Below are 20,614 nucleotides of genomic sequence, written 5' to 3' on the forward strand. Positions count from 1 at the left end.
AGCGCAAAAATAATACATGTAGATGCCATTTTAAATTTGATGTGTTGAAAATGCAAAATGAATCATTTACAAATAATTGATACCACAACGACGTGATCTCCATTGGGAATATTATGTATGTCATAATTGTATGTGCGTTGTCTGTTACAAACTTCTAATACATTTACAAATGTAATTTGAGCTGCAGAAGACCCTACGAAAATAAAAAAAAAAAGAAAAAAAAAGAAATTTATTGATACTTTATTCTATTATAAATGGTTGATGTGATAGTGATTTTTTTTATGAGTTAAATCATTTTTGTTCCACACATGCGCACAAAATCATTACACTTTTCCTAACAACAAAAACATTATCTTCTTTTTAACTTCTAAAAATGGAATGTAAAAATCTAGGCAGTTTTTTTTTTACACAAATATGAATTAATATTAATCGCATCATATATTTTTGAAAATAGGCCCGAAACATAGAATGTTTTTTCTAACCAAACATTGAAAATAAATCACTATAAAATAGCGCTTTATCTTTCCTTTGCACTGTGCACTTACCTATATCAGTAAAGACAAGTAATTCTTTTAAAGGAATGATCGGCAATGATGATATATTGATAGCTAAAAGCAATCAACATGAGCAGTTTGTTGTAAAATAATTTAAAAAGTACTGTATTTATACAAGATATAAAATATTTTGAATCTGTACACCATACTTTCATCGTTATAAACCGTCAACAAATTTAATTTTGAAATAAATTTGGGGAAATCTGTTCGTAAACTCCTTGTCTAGTTTTATATTTTTTAACGTAATTAATCATCAAATGTTAATGTATCTTCTTCTTCTTTTTCAGAATACTGAGTAGGGCTCTTCAAAGAGCATTAACACGTATACAAAGAAAGAGTTGTATCAAATAGTTTAATGCGACTGAAAAACATTGAATGCCATCATAACTTGCTATTGTAGTCGCATTATAACGTAACCTTGTTTATAAATCAAGCCGTCTTCCTAGCTACTATTATGCAACATAAATAGATCGAGGTCAGTTCATGGAGCATCTTCTTATGACTGAAGTCAGTTCATCGAGGTCAGCTGCATTACTGAATGAATCTGTCGATCGTAATTCTTACGCGTGAGACAAAATGTGCATTCTTGAATTAACAGGTCGAACTGTATTTCATGTATGTTTGCATCTCTTAAGGTAAATGAATTGAAATAAACCGAGTAAAATGTAATTAAAATACTAAACCAAACTTCAAGTTTTTATAAGAACTACTTATGCAAGCGGAATGTGTGCGCACGTAGAAGCATTTACCGGATGCCTCATATGGACACAAAAGTGATCGGCCGAATCCGATAACAAAAAAAAATCATATCGATAGGATTGAGTTAAAAAAAAATATCTTTAAACGTTCATTTTTGGCTTCTAAACAAATTGAGGACTTGACACTTATTCCTTTTATCGAGGATGTTGTCTGAATCTAAGAGGTTAATTAAGTTTTCTTTTCTTTGAGGGTGACAAGTCCATTTGTCTGTGTGAGCGCATCCTCTGCAAACCTTCATTTTCTAGATCTCTATCCCCTGGATGGGATATTACGTAAGTGCCACCTTCTTCTGTCTCGCTGCAGCATGATGAAATAGTGATTTCAGAACCTTAAAGGAAGAAGCCAGGAAATCAAAACTATCTGTTTTCAAAATTACTTCAATCTTCAAGTTTATATACATTTATATGCATATATCTGAAGTGCTAAACAAACTGTGATGAAATATCGTAAAAGGAGATCAGGTTATAAATGTAAGTTTTAAAATAATGTTATCTTAACAGAAGTTTGTAGCTTTTCCTTTATCTTAAATCTCAGTTAAAATAATGGTCTATTTGTCTTATAAATGAAATTACATACCAGTCAAAATTTCACATCTCTCAATGTATCTGTATGCAGAAAAAGTGTCGGACCGATCTCTAACCCAAAGCAGATTCGTCTCGTGATCAAACAGCAAACTGGTCGTGCCGGCATCAAATGGTCTTGTCAGGAGATATGAAAGAAACTGGCCATCTTTGCTAATCATAAAAACGCATGGTCCTGTTGAAACCAGAATATGTGACAGTGGATCTGTGCAAAGCCCTTTAGTCCATAAAAGAGAACCGGCTGGCGTTTTTGGGTAGATGAAACGAAGACTTCCTACTCGGTCCATTACTTGAAAACCTCTGTAGGAACAAGCCACAATGATATCGCCATTGATATTATCTGTCAAAAGAGTGGGAAACCAGTTTTCAATCTGGCCAATGATCTCGGGTTTTATTTTCGGTCCAGAATCTTTGATGTTGTAACTCATAATTAGAGTTGTTTCCGATCTACTGTTCAACATTCCGACGAGCAGATTTTCAGTATAAGGTGAGATGTGAACACAATATGGCTGACAAACAAACTCTCGCATTAAAGGTAATTCGATTTTTATTTCTCCTGATAATTTTTGGATGGTTCTCATTCTATCAATGTAGATTAACTCGTTATCACGAGTCATCGTAAGTGATGCCCCAATGCAAAAGCGGTCTGAAGGTTGATCGTCATAAATTGCAAAAAACTTTTCACTCTTTGTATTTGTTAAATACAGATTATTATTACTCCTCAGCCAAATATGTTCTGATGTTTGGTTTAATGGTTGGCATGGATGGTGTAACATTAAATTCTCCCAATTTAATTTGAAAGATTTTTTTTTAACAACCTGAGGCATAACCCTCAATACTTGTTGATTTTCTGTATGTCTTTTTCTTTTTGCTATTTTTGCATTTAATATATCAGTCAAAGCTCTATCAATTGGTCCGTTAATCAACCCTAAAATACCATGTTTTTCAAAAGGAAGAGTCCCATGTATTTGGGCATTGGCAATTTTCTTTACAAACCAGAGAAATGTGACTGGCTTTGTTGCAGATTGCTCGTATAGATATTCATATTTTTCTATGCGAGCAAGATGACTTTGTATTTTTATTTTCTGAACTAAACACTGATGTCTACTTTTCTTGTCGTTACATACAACATTTTCAATCATATCTTTCACTTCAAGACCGTTTGTCTTTAACTGTGAATAAACATGACTGTACAAGTTTCTACTTTGCCGAGATTTTAAATCAGTCCTGATATTTGCTAGCAGAACATGCCTGTAATAGAGATCATCACTCCTTATGTTGTTTAATATTTTGCTGTGTTGTTTTTTCTTCATTTCAAATGCTTTAAGAATGTTTATAGTTTCATGTTGTGCATGTTCCCTACAATGTACACATATTGGAATTTTGCATTGTTTACAAAACGTCTCATAAACATTGTCTTGGTGCCTTTCACAAGCAGCCTGTTCTGGTGGGTTAATGACTTTGTTCCGGTAATTTACAACTTCGTGATCTTTTGAATCTAGCTTAATACAATGATTTTCTTTACACATGGAACATAGATCGATAGAACACTCTCTGCAGTAGAATTCTGTATTTCCTTGACAACGCGAGCAATGTTGTATTTTAACAAAGGGACGTAGGTTTTCACATATATCCATGGTGTAACCGACTGTAACGTAAAAATAGATAAAAATGTTAAAAAACCACAAACACTGAATTACTTGTTCGATATCATTCACAGTTTTAGTACAAGGTCTTTGAATTATAGAGGGAGATGAAATCTAAACACGAAACCTACGAATAGCAAAATATGCTTCGCTTCTACAGGTAAAAATAATTCAATTAAGATATTTTAAAAATTCTACTTTCGTTATAAATTACATATTTCTTTTACGTTTAAAGTTTTCAAATGCAATAACCAAGATTACTGATATTTTTTACTTTTAAAGAATACTTACTGTTATTGATATTACAAAAGATCTATCATCATTAATGCTTGATTCGCGTATTTTACTTTGGAAATGAACTTTGTTTGCTAAAGAAAAGAGCGGACTATTGACTCTTATTTCCGGTGACGATAGGCAGAGACGTTTTAAAAACGTTTTTCCTTAAATTCTTGAAAGTTATTGAAGCCTGACAGCGATAAAAAAAAAACAACCCAGAGTTATTCAATCTTTTTGTGTAAAACCCAAATCCTGTCAAAAAGACCTTTAAAATATCGGCTGCAGTGAACGCATGAAGAACAAGGTATATGTTTACCTATCCAAATCAAACAATATGCATGAGCTTTGGGTAGAAATATTTCTTCGTGCAGAAGGTTTTTTGGACAAAAATGATAAAGATTAAGCAATTTTGTTTAATATCAATAATTTTTAAAGATAATTTTACTTTATTTATAACGCGCATTTTAAAATTTTGATTGGTTTGGAACATATTCTGTAGGTTCTGTGTAACATGTACATAATTAAATCTTTAAAGTGTCCTTGATTTTAATATTCACTTAAGTGGAAGTGGCACTTTCGTAATCATTAATAGCAAAATTGTTTTTATTGTTTTTAGTATCTAGAACTGTGTCGTATGCATATACAGACAACAGAAAAATACCTTAGTTGTTCGTACTATTTGAAATTAAATTAAATTTAAATCAATATCAATGCTTCGAAAAACATCCTTGTATTTGTCAATTATTTTCAAGTACAATATTTTGTCAGCATTGATTACATTTCATGATCTGTAGTAAGGTTGTACAACTTTTTTTGCCAGAGAAAGTTGATTGAAATCAACTCCCAAATACAATTTACTCGTTTCACTCATCTGTCTTTTATTGTTGGAATAGAATGAAATCCTTTTACCAACGTATCTACTGAGAAAAACACATGTTGCTATAAAATGATGTATGTTTGATAAAACTTTTATTTAACGATCTCTGATTCTCATCCAAGTTCCATGACTCTGAATTATCCGATTTTTTAAAATTAGTACCAAAAATCTTTCTTTAACAGAGACAGATTTAATAAGTGTTTTATCGTTAAAATCAGTTATTCAACAAAATACTTGGCTTAGTGGTTCCAGGGAGAACCCTCTATATATTCCACAGGTAAAGGGGTTAGAGTCAACGATATACCGATAAAAACTTTCTTTTTTTTAATTTGATCTCAACTTGTATATTTATCCCTTTATTTCCACTGAGAGCAAATTTGTAAAATGCACGGATACCAATGAAAAAAATTAGATTTCATTTATAAAATTTGGAAGACAAATAACATTTTTATGATGAAAAATACTTTGAAGCTAACAATCTGAGGACCCTAAACACTAATCCCTATTCTATTAAAAGTAGAAAAAGTAAAAAATGTTTCGTTTTATTGAAATACATGTATACACTTTTTCCCCAATGACAGACATAATTGTTATACTAATTTCACTAGCTCAAAGTTTATAGTACATGTGAATTTGACACCAATCAGATTATCACCAAAATATTAACGTGAATAAACTTTCTTTTCAACGGTAACCAAAAACTGAAAATGTTACGATTTAGTTGATAAACAACTCAAACATCTAACAAACGTTGCTTCAACTAAATGAAAAGCATAAATATATCAATATGTTGTATCTAAATAAAATGTTTTTGATATCATATCTAGTTAAAGAAAACGTATAATATTGACTTTGGACTAATTGTTTATACACATTTTCTAACCTTGTTATTTTGAAAATTACAATTGTGTCATCTTTGTCTATAGTTAATATTACAGCCTTAGTTACATTGCATTATAAGTATTAGTGAGGCATCCTTAATTCAAACTATAGATAAACCCAAACAATCCTTTGCAATGGAACAAATAACAATAGTCGTAGTCAATACTCGTTGAAGATAAAAATAAAGGCTAAAGACGTTATATTGACTGTTATGGTCTTAATCTCCTCATCAACATGGATCTCTGTAAACAAAGTAGAAACAAAAAACGAATCAAATAAAAAAAAAATGAATTTATAAACAGAATTCTTTAAACGCAAATAGTATAATTATAATAACATCAGCGTTGAAATGCTGTCAAATAGAGATAATTATACCTATAACTTACCGGTTGTCCTAGAGGGTTATCATTAACATGGTTAATTTTAAGATGCATTGAACAATCACAGGTGGTGGGGCTGAAGGCTGTTCCTAGGGCACACACCATCGTCAACCAATAGTTATTAGAGTTCTGTTCGTAGTAAGTGATACCTAGCTTCGAGGGCCGCTTGTCACATTCTAAAATCAAAAACGTTTTCTAAATTCAAATATTGTTGTGTATATTAACAAAATCAAAATGCATAAGAATAAAATTATCGTTTGAATGTAAAGCAAACAAAGAAGATGCAATTGATTTTTAAATTTGCTTTTAAACTTGTATGTTTTAAATAAATGCACTTTCGTCTTTCAAAGGAAAATAATAGAGTGGTTTAAGGTATCCTCACATTGACACAGATACCGTATCGTGTTCTGCTTTTTAAAAGCCGTGATATACTCTTATCCCTAAAATGTCGATCTTAATAAATGCAAAGTAGGACTGTTCACAGGATGAATGACCATCTTTAAGTCCTCCTTAAAGATAGCTTAAAGGTGTTTAAAGGTAGCTTAAAGACGATCTTTAAGCCACCTTTAAGCTACCTTTAAGCTATATGTATTGCTTAAAGGTGGCTTAAAGAAAGCGTAAAGATGGCTTAAAGGCAGCTTAAAGACCATCTTTAAGCCACCTTTAAGCCACCTTTAAGGACAACTTATAGGTCCTTAATGTCCAAACTTCTTTAAGCCACCTTTAAGCCACCTTTAAGCTACCTTTAAGCCACCTTTAAGCCATTAAAAAAAATTTAATTCAATATTGTGCTTAATTTCCAACAAAATGTATTAACTTTATGAAAGAAAAGGTATTAAAACGGTTTTTGTTCTAGAAAGAAAAATGAAAAAAAAAACACCAAAAAAAGAACGGCCGCGGTGAGAATTGAACTCGGGACCCTTAGTTTACTAGCATCACCAAACATCCTCTGCGCCACGGCAACTTACATATTTATAAGCGTTTTTATATCCTATATATCAGTGGATATTGAATCACTGTATTGAATGTGTTTACTTGAAAAGATTTTGACAAACCATTCAGTTTGTAACAATCAATTATATCTAATTTATAAATTACATGCATGCATGTATTTAGAATGAAATACGGAACTTGGTCTTCAGTGAACAAAAATATATTATACCTAAATGGAAACCGTTAGGTTCACTATAGTAGGCTTTCTTAGTTAATAAATTTAAACCGAGTAGATATACGTAATTCATCTAATTTATAGCTATTAAAATGTAAGAAAGAAAATGAAATCATTTCTTTTATTAAATGCATTGATACTATTAGGGTATTTGTTCAATTTCCCGCAATTTCCCGGTTTTCATGATCGCGGCGCCGTTCCAATATGTTTAAATATTTACATGTAATTGTATGTACATGATTTTTAAACTATCAATTCTATAACAAACAAAATTACCAATTACCGGTGACGTATTTACTGCATGTGGCAACTGCAAATGACTTGTACATACAATTGTATGATGTGCCAGGCCGGGTATATTTGACATATTTACCCTTATACATATATTTAAATAATCAACCCCTATTTATGATCACCGGTACATTAATTAATTAGCCTCAAGATTTTACTCTTACATACATGTATCGTTAATTTGTAGACGTAACATATTTAAAACCCAGAGCTAGGAAATAATACTTTGAAAATGAATTACAAATGTAAATTAACTTTTATTCACTAGACTTATTGTATACTCGTACATACTAAGATTCAACGCCTTTAGAAACCCTGACGTGCACCTGGGCACACGACACACCTATTGTGTATATCTTGTATATTCTGTGTTAGTTCCAGGGGTTTTCTTAAGTTGGACAAACAATAGACTTTAATTAGATATACACAAACATGCACCTGGGCACACGACACAACTGTTGTGTATATCTTGTATATTCTGTGTTAGTTCCAGGGGTTTTCTTAAGTTGGACAAACAATAGATTCTAATTAGATATACACAAACGAACAAAACTATGTCTAGACAAACAAAGCAGTAATATCCTGCCCGATATAACAAAGGCAGTTGAGAGTCTTTTCATCTTTAACATGTATCTAGCAGATCTAGAGTTAGAAATAATGAAAATTGAAAAAAAAAATACAAACCTTAAACCGATTAACAAATTAAATCATGCATTTTTGGTTCATTATCTTTATTTTGTTTAATAACCAGATGAACTGAGAGAGAGAGAGAGCGAGAGAGAGAGAGAGAGAGAGAGAGAGAGAGAGAGATTTTTTTCACCGATTAATTTATAATAGGAAACATACATACTTTCATTAGTTTTATGCACATATTAAGATACAGAGACTGCGCTCATCCCTATTATAATTTTGAAACCCCCAAAAAATTATAAAGAATTTTATAACGGCAATCTGTGTCCATCGGAGCGGTGCTGATGATAGCGATCTGTGTTTAATGGAGCGACGATTAAAACTGCCTGGAACCCCCCCCCCCCTTCCTTGGAAATTATATTATCACTCGGATGACCCCCTCCCATCTCTATAAAAGAGCTTTTGCATTTAATATATGTTTTTATTGTTCAGCTTGATCAATATTGACTTAAAGGCCACTTAAAGACAGTGTAAAGGCGGTGTAAAGAGAGCGTAAATGCCACTTAAAGATGCTTAAAGGTGGCTTAAAGGTGGCTTAAAGGTAGCTTAAAGAAGTTTGGACATTAAGGACCTATAAGCACTTGCTTAAAGGTGACTTAAAGGCGGCTTAAAGGTTGTATAGCCTTTAAGCTCCTTTAAGTCACCTTTAAGCCACCTTTAAGGACTTGCTTAAAGATGGTTTTTCGCCCTGTGGTTTCTTCTTTTCATAAGCTTTCTTTTTAAAATCGACAAAACCTGTTCGTGTATTTTATTTTACATATGCTTCATTGGTTATCTTTTTTAAAAACATTTCTATGGGAGTTTCAATTAAATAAAATATTGAAATGTGAAGATTTTGTAAAAGGTTGTATTTTAGATCAGGTTATTTATAATTTTATTTTTGTCAGGATTATTCATATATGTTTACAGTCCCAAACAATAAGTTTAAGAAAGAGAAACAATCTCAAATGCATCCGATTTAGAATTGAATTTAATTGCATATGGATGCTCTGATATGAGAGAAAATTTTCTTGAAATAATTTTATGGATTTTTTTAACCTTTGAAATTCTGCAGAGAAATGTTTTCAAAATGTTCATATTTTCATAAAGCGTTGAGAAGAAATTGATAAGATGGTATTCTTTGTCTTTGAGGTCTTACAGAAATCTCTAGAGTATAATTCCTTTATCCGTTAAATCTTTGGTTATTCAGGAGAAGTAACTTTCACAATAAAATGTTCATTTCGTAGGTAAAATATTTTAGAAATCAATGGTAAAAAGCACTACTTTTCTTAATTTACTACTTGTTTTCTTCTCTCCATATACCATACTGGGGATTTTGTTGATCATGAAGTTTCGAGAGTATGAGAACAAAACGAGGCATTCAAATAGATTATATTTATTTGATTAGGTATAGTGCTTTATTAAAATGGACACTAGAAAATCATTTTAAAAAATAAGTATTCTAAATAGGGACTATGAATCATAATAAAAAGATAAGGTTTTTGATTCACAGAACAAACAAGAGAATCAAATCAAAATTATAAGATCAACGTATGTTTTATGCTGAAAACGAATATGGACCCTTTGTAAAATATTCACAAGTGATATGAATGATCTTAGAGGACTCAATGATCAGACAAGACTATCATATTACATCATTTATAGGTACATGTGTATTAAAATGTATACTGAAAAAAGAAAAGCAATAGAAGTACCTAAATTATTACTCCAAGCACAGGAGCATTGGCCTACACTAAAGATCAGACCCTCATCGCATTTCTTCTCCACAGGTTCACCGTTTGGTTTGTATTGGATGAAACGGTTAGGGTCAGGATGTGCCGCTAGAGGACACACTGAAATTAAACAGAAGTACATAACATTGTGTAAAATGTGTATATAAGTGTATTGCAGAACAGTATGCATATTGTATGTAATATCTATTTTAAAGTAACACATTATAGAGCAGGTAAGTGACTTAGTTGACCCCTGACCTTAGTTGACCTTAAATGACCTTACCCTCTGTCCAATGGGGAATATATCTTCCGTTTCTGTCGTTGATATCTGCTACGACTAATGTAGTCCACAACAAGCATAAAGTTGACACAAATATATAGGATTTCATTACTGAAATTAGCAGAAGAGGCCTAAGCTTAGTTGGTTCTTAATATACTTTTCATAAGACAACATAACTTTGTTCATGTAAATAAAGTGCACTGTGCCAGCTAACAACAAGAACCATCTAATAAAAAGTTCTTTTGGAAATGTGCAGAATGAAACAATAAGTATGATAATATTTCTATCAGAATTCAGACTTTTTTCAAAAGGCTAAGCAAATGGATATATTTTTATTTTTTATTTAGAAGTTAAAATGTAAGAATCGGGCTAAAGAAATCAATGAATCATCAATTGTCAAATCAAAATGTTAACAAGCTTAGTGGATTTTAATAAATTTAAAAATAATCACAGATTGCTGAATTTTTAAACATGAATATATAGAAGATCATTTTTCTTACTATTTTTATAAAACATATTAAGTCTTCTTCACATACGTCTCACATACGTATGTTTAATGATATTTATTTGGCTGATTGCAAGCTGTTATTGTAGTACTAGCATTTATTTGTAGGTTTTCTGCTGGATTCTAGTTAGTTTAAGAATAGTTTGACAAGGTAAATTTCGAAAATACGATTTTTCTGCTGGAAGATAACATTATTTGAATGAGGGTTTAGTAAAGACAAGGTTATATTCAAACAGATCCATGATGGTGTTTGATCAAGAAAACTAATTTATAATTCTATCTAATTTTCCCATGTTAACAAGACATTAAATTATGCTCAAAGAAATGTTATGTCGTTCAATGGAATATTTCCTTCTACTTATCATAATACTTCATTAAAAAAACTTGCTTAGGTAACAAGAATAATCTTGTCGTTAGCCTTCACAAAATACCTAACCATTTTTTATTACTAATTTGACATATGAATATGCGATCGCCTTTGTCCTTACGTTAGTTTTTCCGTGTTATTCGTGTTAACATTAAACTTTCTCTTTTTTACTTGGTGAAGGGTCAAAGTTGTTCTTTTGATCACTAATGTGTAAACAGCAGATGAAATAGCAGTTACATTTCGATGTCAAGGTAAAGCTTTACATTACAGAAAGTGACTGAAACTATGGTAATATTCTAGTTTTGGGAAGTAGACATATCAGTATACCGCTACGTAAACATGCGTTGGCATTAAAATCATATTTTTATTTCTTCGTTTTCAAATTTTAAGATCCAGTTTCCTTATTCTTCATTTGAAATAACTCAAATTTCTAAAGAACATATGAAGTCATCTAAAATATCCAAAAATATAAAAAAGATACAATTTTCACAGACAATTCATGTGCAGATATATATTATAGTATATAAGTATATAATGCATAGCAGTATTCTGGTTTTATTTATGAAACCTTGTTCAGGTAATCAGTAATCAAGTGCATCGCTGTAATTACGATTTGACAAATTAGATATCATTTTGCTTCAAAAGAATATTATTGAAAAACATGTTTATGCGCGTTAAATTGTTTCTGGAGGTAATAGTAAATGATTCTTGGTTGTTGTTTTTTCTGTGGTTCTTTTTCGTGTTGTTGTTGTTGTTGTTTTTTTTGGTGGTAAAGCCACACAACGGTATTTAACTTGCTAACTAGGTAGAACAAATTCTGCTTAAGCTTCATTGACTAGAATATTTAAAAATTTCAAAAATTAGAAGGATTCTGCATTCTTCCCATTGAAATAACTATTGTACACATAGAGGTTTAATAAAAACAAAAACATAAAACCAACACCCCCAGAAACGAAACATATTCCAGTTTGAAAAACATTTGTGATTTTCTTACTCTTTACATTTTTACTAACCTAATCGTAAATTAATCATTGAAAAGGACTATGTGCGGTATTATGCATTTTTTGCCCCCAAAAATCAAAGTTTTAGAAAGAGCTTTAATAATAAGGTGAAAGATAGTTAAAATCATATTGGAAATAAAGGTGTAAAAGGTTATCACCACAGTGACGTCATAATGGAAAAATGACGTCATGAAGATTGCATTATTTTGATAAATTGATGTTTTGTGGCAAAATATGGGTGTTTTCCGATGGTTTTTCGACTGGAAAACATCGAGCGCAGGCTTGCTCAAGTACCATTTTTTAGTATAATTTGTATAACTATCTGAAGAAAAACATATATTAAAATCGCACTTGAGCAGACCTGCGCTCTATACTTCCGAATGCAAAATATAGAGCAAAAATGAGCATATTTTCATTTGTTTGCAAATTTGCGGGAATTAGGTCATTTAGGTGACGTCATAGATACACAGCCAATGAGCAATGATGACTAAAATCGACATTAAAGTTATAGGCATCTTCTATACAATGATTTGTGAAGATTCTATTTTTATACGATACTATTTAAAATTGGTTGAAATCGGGGGCAGATATTTGACCATACCGCACATAATCCTTTTGGTTGGTTACTCACAATCATTTTGTTAACAATGTGTTAGCATAAAAAACTGGACCGCACATTGATTAAACAATTAAATGTATAAAAATAGATAAAAGGAAGTCATTTTTATAGAAAATTTGAAATTTTTGTGCTTATAAAATCGCTTTCATGACGAACATATTCACAGTACTTGAACTTAGATATTAATATTTTGTTCTGTCGGAGAGAAAAAGTGTGGGGGTGGCGATGTTACAATGTCATAAGATGAGGATAAGAAAAGGAAGCGAGTGGACGTATAAGGCTGTGAAAGCGTCTATTCGGACACAGCATGTCAGTTAACGACCTTGATAGACAGTGCCAGGACGCGCTAGGTGTCAGGGGATAGCCGTTGGTTATTAATGAGCTGTTACTTCTGACACTCTTATTAACAAAACGTCAAATATAGCATTTGACGTAGTACAACTGGAACAAGAGAATGTAGATGTGGGCATTCTCATGACCGGTATTTATTATTACACGTGTGATAAAAGTGGTGTCTACAAGAGAATGACACGTCACAACGAAGATTCGTTTGTTGTTGTTTTTTTATCATTATTTGTAAAAATTTAACAATTACTCATGGTTTTGGCTGTAGACAAGGTATCCCGTTGAAGTAATTAATGGTTACTTTTGTCGTTATATTGAGGCATGTTAAAAAAGACTGGCTTGTGTGATATATGACATGAATCAATATTAAAATAAAATTTCAAAATTAAAACATGCACTTTTGATTTAAATAATTTTTAGTGTATGCAAATATTTATTTTCTTACTTTGACATTATGCATTCAAAACATAAGATCAGATGAAAAGTAAACACACACGAAAAAGAATGAAAGAAAATGTCAATCTAGACTAGATAGATTAGATATCTCCGTAAATTTAAATAAATTAAAAAATGCACCATTGCTAACTTAAAAATTCATTGACGCCATTCAAATATTCTTTTCTTCATATCTTTAAAACAAAAACGTATAAGAAATATAAATACCTTCGACCTGTTATCAATCCGGCTCTTGTTATGATGTGACCTTAGGCGCTAATATTACACACTTTTACGCATCCAAGGTGCAAATCACAGCCAATTAAAAGAAAAAGAAAAATAATGAATTTTTACTGTTAAAACCCGATTCTGTTACCAGCAGGTGTTCAGAAAGGTGTGCGAGTGTTGTATATAACGATGGCGGGACAATTGTTTCTATTTTATATCTGATGAAAGGAAACACACTGACCTTTGGTTTTACCTGTTTTTGCTGTACCTGTGAAATTAATCACCTGAGGTTGTTTATGGTAATCATAATATATCACAGAACTAATCTGATTATTTTTTCCATATCCGAACGCTATCAATTCACTTTATTTAACCATTGACAAATGTGTTTTGAGGCTTTTCATTGATAGATTGTTTTTTCTATCGTGAATTAAACATTTAAGCAGAAATACATTCCACAAAAAGGCGTGTTATTTATAATTCTGATCATTAAATTAAACAAATTAGGTTTTGTTAAACAAAAATATTCCCCGCGTTAGTCTGAGGTCTTTGAAAGAAATTTGACAAATTTAATTTTTAGTTCACTTGAGCTGAAAGCTCCTGTGAGTTTTTCTGATCAAAATGTGTCTTGTCTGTCGTCGTTGGCATTGTTATTATCGTAAACTTTTCACAGTTTTCCAGAACCACTTTTAACGAAACTTGGCACAACAGATCGCTTGATGACAGGGCTTCCAGTTCAAATAAAAGGTCACACCTTCTTTAAAGGGTAGATAAGAGTTATTGAAAATTGTTTTGGTATTTTTCAAAAATCTTCTCAATAACAATTTAGCCAGGAAATGGAAGCATCTTCCGGTAGTTAAGATTCAACTTGGTCTGAAATATGGTCCCCGGGGATAGGGTGGGGCCACATTGGGCGATCAAGTTTTACATAGGAAAGCATGGAGAAAATCTTTAAAAATCTTCTTAAAAAATATTAAGCCAGAAAACCTCAAATTGTGTGAAAGCACCTTCAGATAGCGTAGATTCAAGTTTGTTTAAGTAATAGATTCTAGAAGTAATGTGAAGCCACATTAGGTGGAGTTAAATTTAACATGGGAAGATATTGGAAAAAAATCTGTAAAAAAATCTTTTTGAAATGGAGAAAAGTGGGGCCACAGAGAGGGGGGAGGGGGTTTAAATAGGGATGAAGCAAATTTTAAAACAACACAAGGGGTTTGGTAATATGTGGATAAAAATCGACAGATTTTCCAAAAAAAATAGTGTACTTAAGGACCCTCGACATTTCGTGACTTCTACGTTTTATGACAGTACGTCACAACATGGCGATTTGAACGCATTTTGAAACAGTTTACATGTATATCGCCAAAATTTGTTGTATATCTCTGTGTCGCAATGAGTGTATCTTCAATCTACCAATCTGCAGGTCCTGAGTTCGAATACCGGAGGGACTTTTATTTTCATGATTAATACATGTAATACAATTTATGAATTGCCCCAACCCCCAATTTTTTTCCCGGTCTTTATCAAGTCGAACACATGCTAGAAATCTATATTTTAAAGTAATTTAGAAGTTTAGGTTTGTATGGAGAACTTATTTGAGGTGTGTGGAGGACCCTTAATTGTCTAGGTATTTGAATTTGATACCATTATGCTTATTTGATCAGAGTTATGGCTATTGTTTCTCAGGTGAGCGATGTGGCATCTACGCCTTTTGTTTGAATATTGATTTGTTAATGCAGGTGACATAAGGACAATTCTGCGTGTGTTATCCTATGGTTTTTTTTCTAGTTTAAAACTTCGTAAATAAAGCTTACAATCATATGTACAGAAGGAATTTTAGTTTTTGATTCTTTTTGTATGTGAGCGAAGAAACGTAAAAAAAACCTATTCATGTTGATGTCTTTAACCTCCAATACCTTTTTTTGGTTTATTTTTTTTTTCACAAGGGTAAATCAAGGGCCTCGATTCAGATGTTTTGCCTGAATATTTCGGTATATTACATGTATGTGTGCTATAAAGTAATCACTTTGGGTCTTCTATGTAGACTCTTATTTAATTACTGATTACAAAAGGAAAAAGAGTATTAATTTATAACTCGTAAGTTTACAACATCTCAAACAATTTTTTAAAAAAGGGAAAGAAAAGAATCATCGTCTGAATAAACTTAAGTGTAGTGTTGTATATTTCCAGCCGCTAGTAACATATATCAGGGTATTCATAAACTTTTAAAATTATTAACTAGTATTTAAAACATGTTTAAGAAGACAGACAGACAGAGCGCCGAACTCTCACCGACTCTCACACACAGAGAGTGAAAATCATGCTTAAAGCTAATGTTTCATTTAGAATGATTATACATATACAGATATACACCTACATATATAGATAGATACACATTACACACAACCAAACATCTCGGAACAATGAAGAAAATTACAAGTTATTATATAACACAATCAATATTCATACATGAAAGAGACAATTCCGTTATGTATGTCTTCAGTAGGAAACAGATTCATAATCTTAATTACCAGAGATGAATGCTATCAATATTAATCCAGTAAGGAATGCAGTAGATGTAGCATATGAAGTGTAGTCTTGTAGTTAAATTCACTACTCACAGCATGGCTTTTAACGTTATCTTATGCACATGTATTATTAAGTTTACTAATCACAGTATGGCTTTTGGCGTTATCTTGTATGCATGTACATTTAAACTTTTGATATAAGAATTGGCGATTATAACTAAGCTCAAATAATTCGGAAACTTGCAATTGCAGTTACATAATATTGATTTGCCTTACCATTGCAAAAACATCACAATATTATATAAATAGTGCCTTTTTGGGAGGGCAACAGTTGAAATTGACACCCCGAGGATACTATTGACAATGCTTTACGAGGGTTGTCAATTTCAACTGTTATCTTCCCAAATAGGCACTCTTTATTTTATTATACTGAATGTCTTAATTTTAAATTTTTTTTAACGCTTTTATATAGGAATGACGTGAACTCCACGGCAATCCGTACGCGCATAATTTACGCGCATGTAACAATTCGTTGTGTTACCCGTTGCTAAGTGTGTTGCTAACGCTGCGGGTAATAGAACTGACTATCAACTGCGTCTAGACCAATCAGATTTCAGTATTTAACATGAAAGTATAATAAAATCATTTGGCGTACTTTTAAATGTATACATGTATGAGCCTTGATTGTGCTTTCTTTTTTAAGGAAGTCAAGGTATGACCTTTTACTACTAATATTTGTATGTATTATTGTGTTTAACTTGTAATGAAAACAAAAAATTAATTGAAACTCACATATGAAGGTCATGTCATGATGGAATTTAAAGTAAGATTAGAATATATTATCGGTATGTAAAAATTATTTCAGGAAAGGTATGACAAAAATGTCATTTATAGATGTCTCCCTATTTTGACACTGACGAAAAAACAAGATAAACAGCAAGAAAAACAATATGCTGACTTTTACAACAAATTTTCTATAATCAATTACTTCTACAATTAATAGTACTAAATACCAAAATAGAACCCTTTGCCCAGTACTCGTTGTTTTAAAAGATATTAATCATTCATACTTACCAAGAAATTTAATTTCATCAGATTTTAAATTGATATGTTGACAAGTAGTGTCTAAAAAAGAATGCCACTGAAAAATTACCTTAAGGTGTATAGACATTAATTCTATAAAATTTTAATAGTCGTTATGACTTACATTAATTTCTATCACAATAGTGTTGTTGTTTTTCAATACGTATACACATCTTGCATGACAGTTTATCATATGTTTTAGCAAATTCTTGGTAAAATAAATGTAACTTCCAATTTTAATTTGAAAATGATCTGTAGCGACATGTAATTTCCATAGCAAGAGAAAGATGGCGTTAATCTAATTGGTGGTGCAGTAAATAATGGTTTAAGACAAATCCCAGATAACTTAATTTCCGGTTAACGTCCAGCATTTTTTCTCAGACAGTATTAGGAACAAGCCGTGTTCATTCCCAAGAGAAATTTATCGACTCGTCTTAGCAACCAAACCAAATAAAATATAACATTTTAGGTAAGGCATAATATACAAGTAAATTTGTAGGCGTTTTATTTTCTTAATTCATAGGTGTTGTTGGTTTTTTTTCTTTTTTCTTTTTATCTTAGCTTAAATTTACAATGTTGTTTCGTCCTTCAGAAAAAAAAAAAACAGAATAAAAGCAGCAAAGAAGCAGCCAAGACTTGTGTTATCATTTTGATTTAATAAAAAGTGTGTATCAATAACGTTGTTTCAAAAGACTTTACTATGTTTGGATAAATGGCGTGTTGAAATTAAATCTATCATAAACAATGACGCAATAATTCTGATTCCGATCCTTTGTTGTTTCTAGTAATCACATTGTCATTTCTGACAAGGAATTATAGTGTGAATACAATTATCTTCACATTCGTAATTTGGATTGTTTACCCAGTGGGTGTGGGTTACCACAGAGTTTCGTATACATTAACAGTCACCATCCTCACCTAACACAGAACTGACAAGTATTCTCCATTCATTTTATTCTAATTCCACTCTTCTCCCACTTTTTTGCATTGACACATGTCAAATGAAAATGGTCTGTCTCCAATTCTCTTAGTTTTCTCAGCGTATCTATTATATTGTGCAATTCCATTTTTTTAATTTTGCTTGAAGTTGGCATTATTATTATCATAAAAAAGAATACAAGTTTTTAGGAATATATAGCTCTGGGCATCTTATTCTGTTAATTAGAAGAATCTTTTGGGATTAGACTAATCAACGAACAAACTATGATATTGAATTTGAATTCCTAGTGGAAAGAAACACTCAGGATAAATTACGAAGCTATCGTGCACCTGAAGAATTGAAAGAGGGAATTAATGAATTTGATGGACTATAATAGTGATCAAGACGACACTTTCAATGATGGACCGACATTACAGGGAAATGAGTTCCTTCACCATCGTTAAATGTATAATAGTAATGGTTTTAACAAATTTTATTCAAGGTAAGATAGTATTTTTTTATCTATATATTTTACAAAGTGATAAATGATATTTAAGATGCAGAGAGTTGGATAATTGTGGCCTTTTTCTTAGGCGTTTTTAAACTCCTCAAAAAAGGGAGCTTTATTAAAAAGATATAGGGAAATATTTAAATTTTAAAGCTTAAAACTTTGCATGAACACTTCATTAAATATAGTATGGAACAGTTTTCAAAATACATAGGTAAATCAAAACAAAAATGACCCCTCTCTCCGAAAAAAATACATTTACCATTACACTTATCAATGTAATGCTGTAATGCATTTAAGAACAAAACTACGGATAGGTGAATAAGATGAGAGTGTTATTGTTTTATCCCGTATTGTTGTCCCTATGCCAACATTCTGATGTAAAACTATAACTCTTTTTAAAACATATATTGTTAGAGTTTTTTGAGGTTGGTAAATTCAAATTAATATATATATATATATATATATATATATATATATATATATATATATATATATATATATATATATATATAAAAGATTATTTAGTATGTTGATGGGGGGGGGGGGGGTTAAAGAAAGACGTCATTTTTTCTCATTTCATATTTGCACAACCATTGGATTTAGTAAGGTTCTATTGTGATGATTTTTCAATATTCTGCCTTTAGGCATATATTAGTAGTGAAGGCGAAACAACGAATTCTTGACTCATAGACTACAATGAACAAATTGCACTACATGTGTATGATGCAGTATATTATGTTGACCTATGAAAATCATAAAAAGAAATTGAAGCAGCAGTTAATCTGTCATTACCCCTTGATGTTAAATTGGGACAACCTTCTTACTTGAAATAGGAAATCGTGCCAAACCGTCACATATCAGAATTATAAATTCCCAACTTAACCCGGATTTCACGTTTTAGAATAGAGAGATTCATGTACATGTCCAACATAATTTATTATGACTCACTATATTTCATTATCTAATTATTTACAAGGGTACAGAATGATAATCATTAAAATTGCACAAGGATATAAACAAAAACAGAAAATAAAAACAACATTATACACATAACGCTTTAAAGGGATAAGTTAACCAAAGAAACCCGTTCTTCTCTTATATACACGGGATATCGTTATACAGGGCTGCTACTGATTTCATGACATGGTTGGTAAACTGTAAACGTAAAATATTTTGCTGTATTCTATTAAGCGCTCTTGGCGAAATATGGCTTCCGCAAATTCAAGTACATCGCTAAATGCCATGCATAAATGTATAAGAATTGTCAAATTCAGGAATACACTAATTCAAATCCACGCCAACTTGTTCAAAAACTAATTTCCGCCAGATATCATACACGCCAAATATAATACGTTTACGGAATTTGGAAAAGCATGGTTTGCTAACCGATTAAACGTTTACCCATAGTCTGACACGGTTTCTCTCCTTAATCTTTTACAAGCTCTAAATTCGCATCTATATTGGTTTCTCTTTCTGTGCTAAAGATAACTTTAGAATATCATAGGTTGATAACTGTTTTGATGATATTTACTTAGAATTCGTTGTGCGGTACCGCACAACGACATAGCAAATTGAATCGTTTTCTAGAATGTAAACATTGATTCCATAGAGCAACTTGCTTTAAATGCCTTTTTATAGTTGCTGGAGAAAACCCCCCCAGAAAAAATGGCAATTTAAAATGTTCAAAAGTTGAAAAATGAAGCAAGTCAGTGAAATATTTCTCCTTAAACAAATGGATTATATGTACTGATGAAAGTCTAGTGATCAATAAGTGATGATGTTGTTGATTGTTGGTCGATAGACGGATATATACATTCAAAAAAAGATATTGACGAAATTAAAGCGACAAATCGCGATCGTATATTATTATTTAAAGGAAGATATGCTGATTTATTTATTATTGAAGTATTTATGTATGATTTTTGAAAATCAAACGTGATCTTGAACGAAAAGACAGTGGACAATTGTTTATATTCT

At 31.4% G+C, this 20,614-nt stretch overlaps 2 protein-coding genes across 2 annotated transcripts; both read right to left on the reverse strand.

Moving 5' to 3' along the window:
- Positions 1–224: 224 nt before the first annotated feature.
- LOC128162669 (uncharacterized) lies at positions 225–3,935 on the reverse strand. The gene is made up of 3 exons (XM_052825921.1): positions 3,832–3,935; positions 1,890–3,542; positions 225–1,641 (listed from the first exon to the last, which is right to left on the reverse strand). Exons 2-3 carry the CDS (start codon positions 3,529–3,531, stop codon positions 1,478–1,480), a joined length of 1,806 nt encoding a protein of 601 aa, XP_052681881.1. The 5' UTR covers positions 3,532–3,542; positions 3,832–3,935; the 3' UTR covers positions 225–1,477.
- A 752-nt stretch (positions 3,936–4,687) lies between these two features.
- On the reverse strand, positions 4,688–13,802 carry LOC128162686 (uncharacterized). The gene is made up of 5 exons (XM_052825947.1): positions 13,597–13,802; positions 10,100–10,207; positions 9,799–9,936; positions 5,962–6,131; positions 4,688–5,817 (listed from the first exon to the last, which is right to left on the reverse strand). Exons 2-5 carry the CDS (start codon positions 10,203–10,205, stop codon positions 5,785–5,787), a joined length of 447 nt encoding a protein of 148 aa, XP_052681907.1. The 5' UTR covers positions 10,206–10,207; positions 13,597–13,802; the 3' UTR covers positions 4,688–5,784.
- Positions 13,803–20,614: the final 6,812 nt, after the last annotated feature.

This window comes from Crassostrea angulata, chromosome 9 (assembly GCF_025612915.1).
Source record: "Crassostrea angulata isolate pt1a10 chromosome 9, ASM2561291v2, whole genome shotgun sequence".
NCBI classification, from domain to species: Eukaryota; Metazoa; Mollusca; class Bivalvia; order Ostreida; family Ostreidae; genus Magallana; species Magallana angulata.

Coding starts and splice junctions, on each gene's coding strand:
- LOC128162669 (XM_052825921.1), bottom strand. CDS start 3,531: ATGGATATATGTGAAAACCTACGTCCCTTTGTTAAAATACAACATTGC. Junction 1,642..1,889: donor GAGATGTGAAATTTTGACTG/GTATGTAATTTC, acceptor TCTTCCTTTAAG/GTTCTGAAATCACTATTTCA.
- LOC128162686 (XM_052825947.1), bottom strand. CDS start 10,205: ATGAAATCCTATATATTTGTGTCAACTTTATGCTTGTTGTGGACTACA. Junction 9,937..10,099: donor TATTCCCCATTGGACAGAGG/GTAAGGTCATTT, acceptor GTTTAATTTCAG/TGTGTCCTCTAGCGGCACAT. Junction 6,132..9,798: donor TGCTTGGAGTAATAATTTAG/GTACTTCTATTG, acceptor TTTTGATTTTAG/AATGTGACAAGCGGCCCTCG.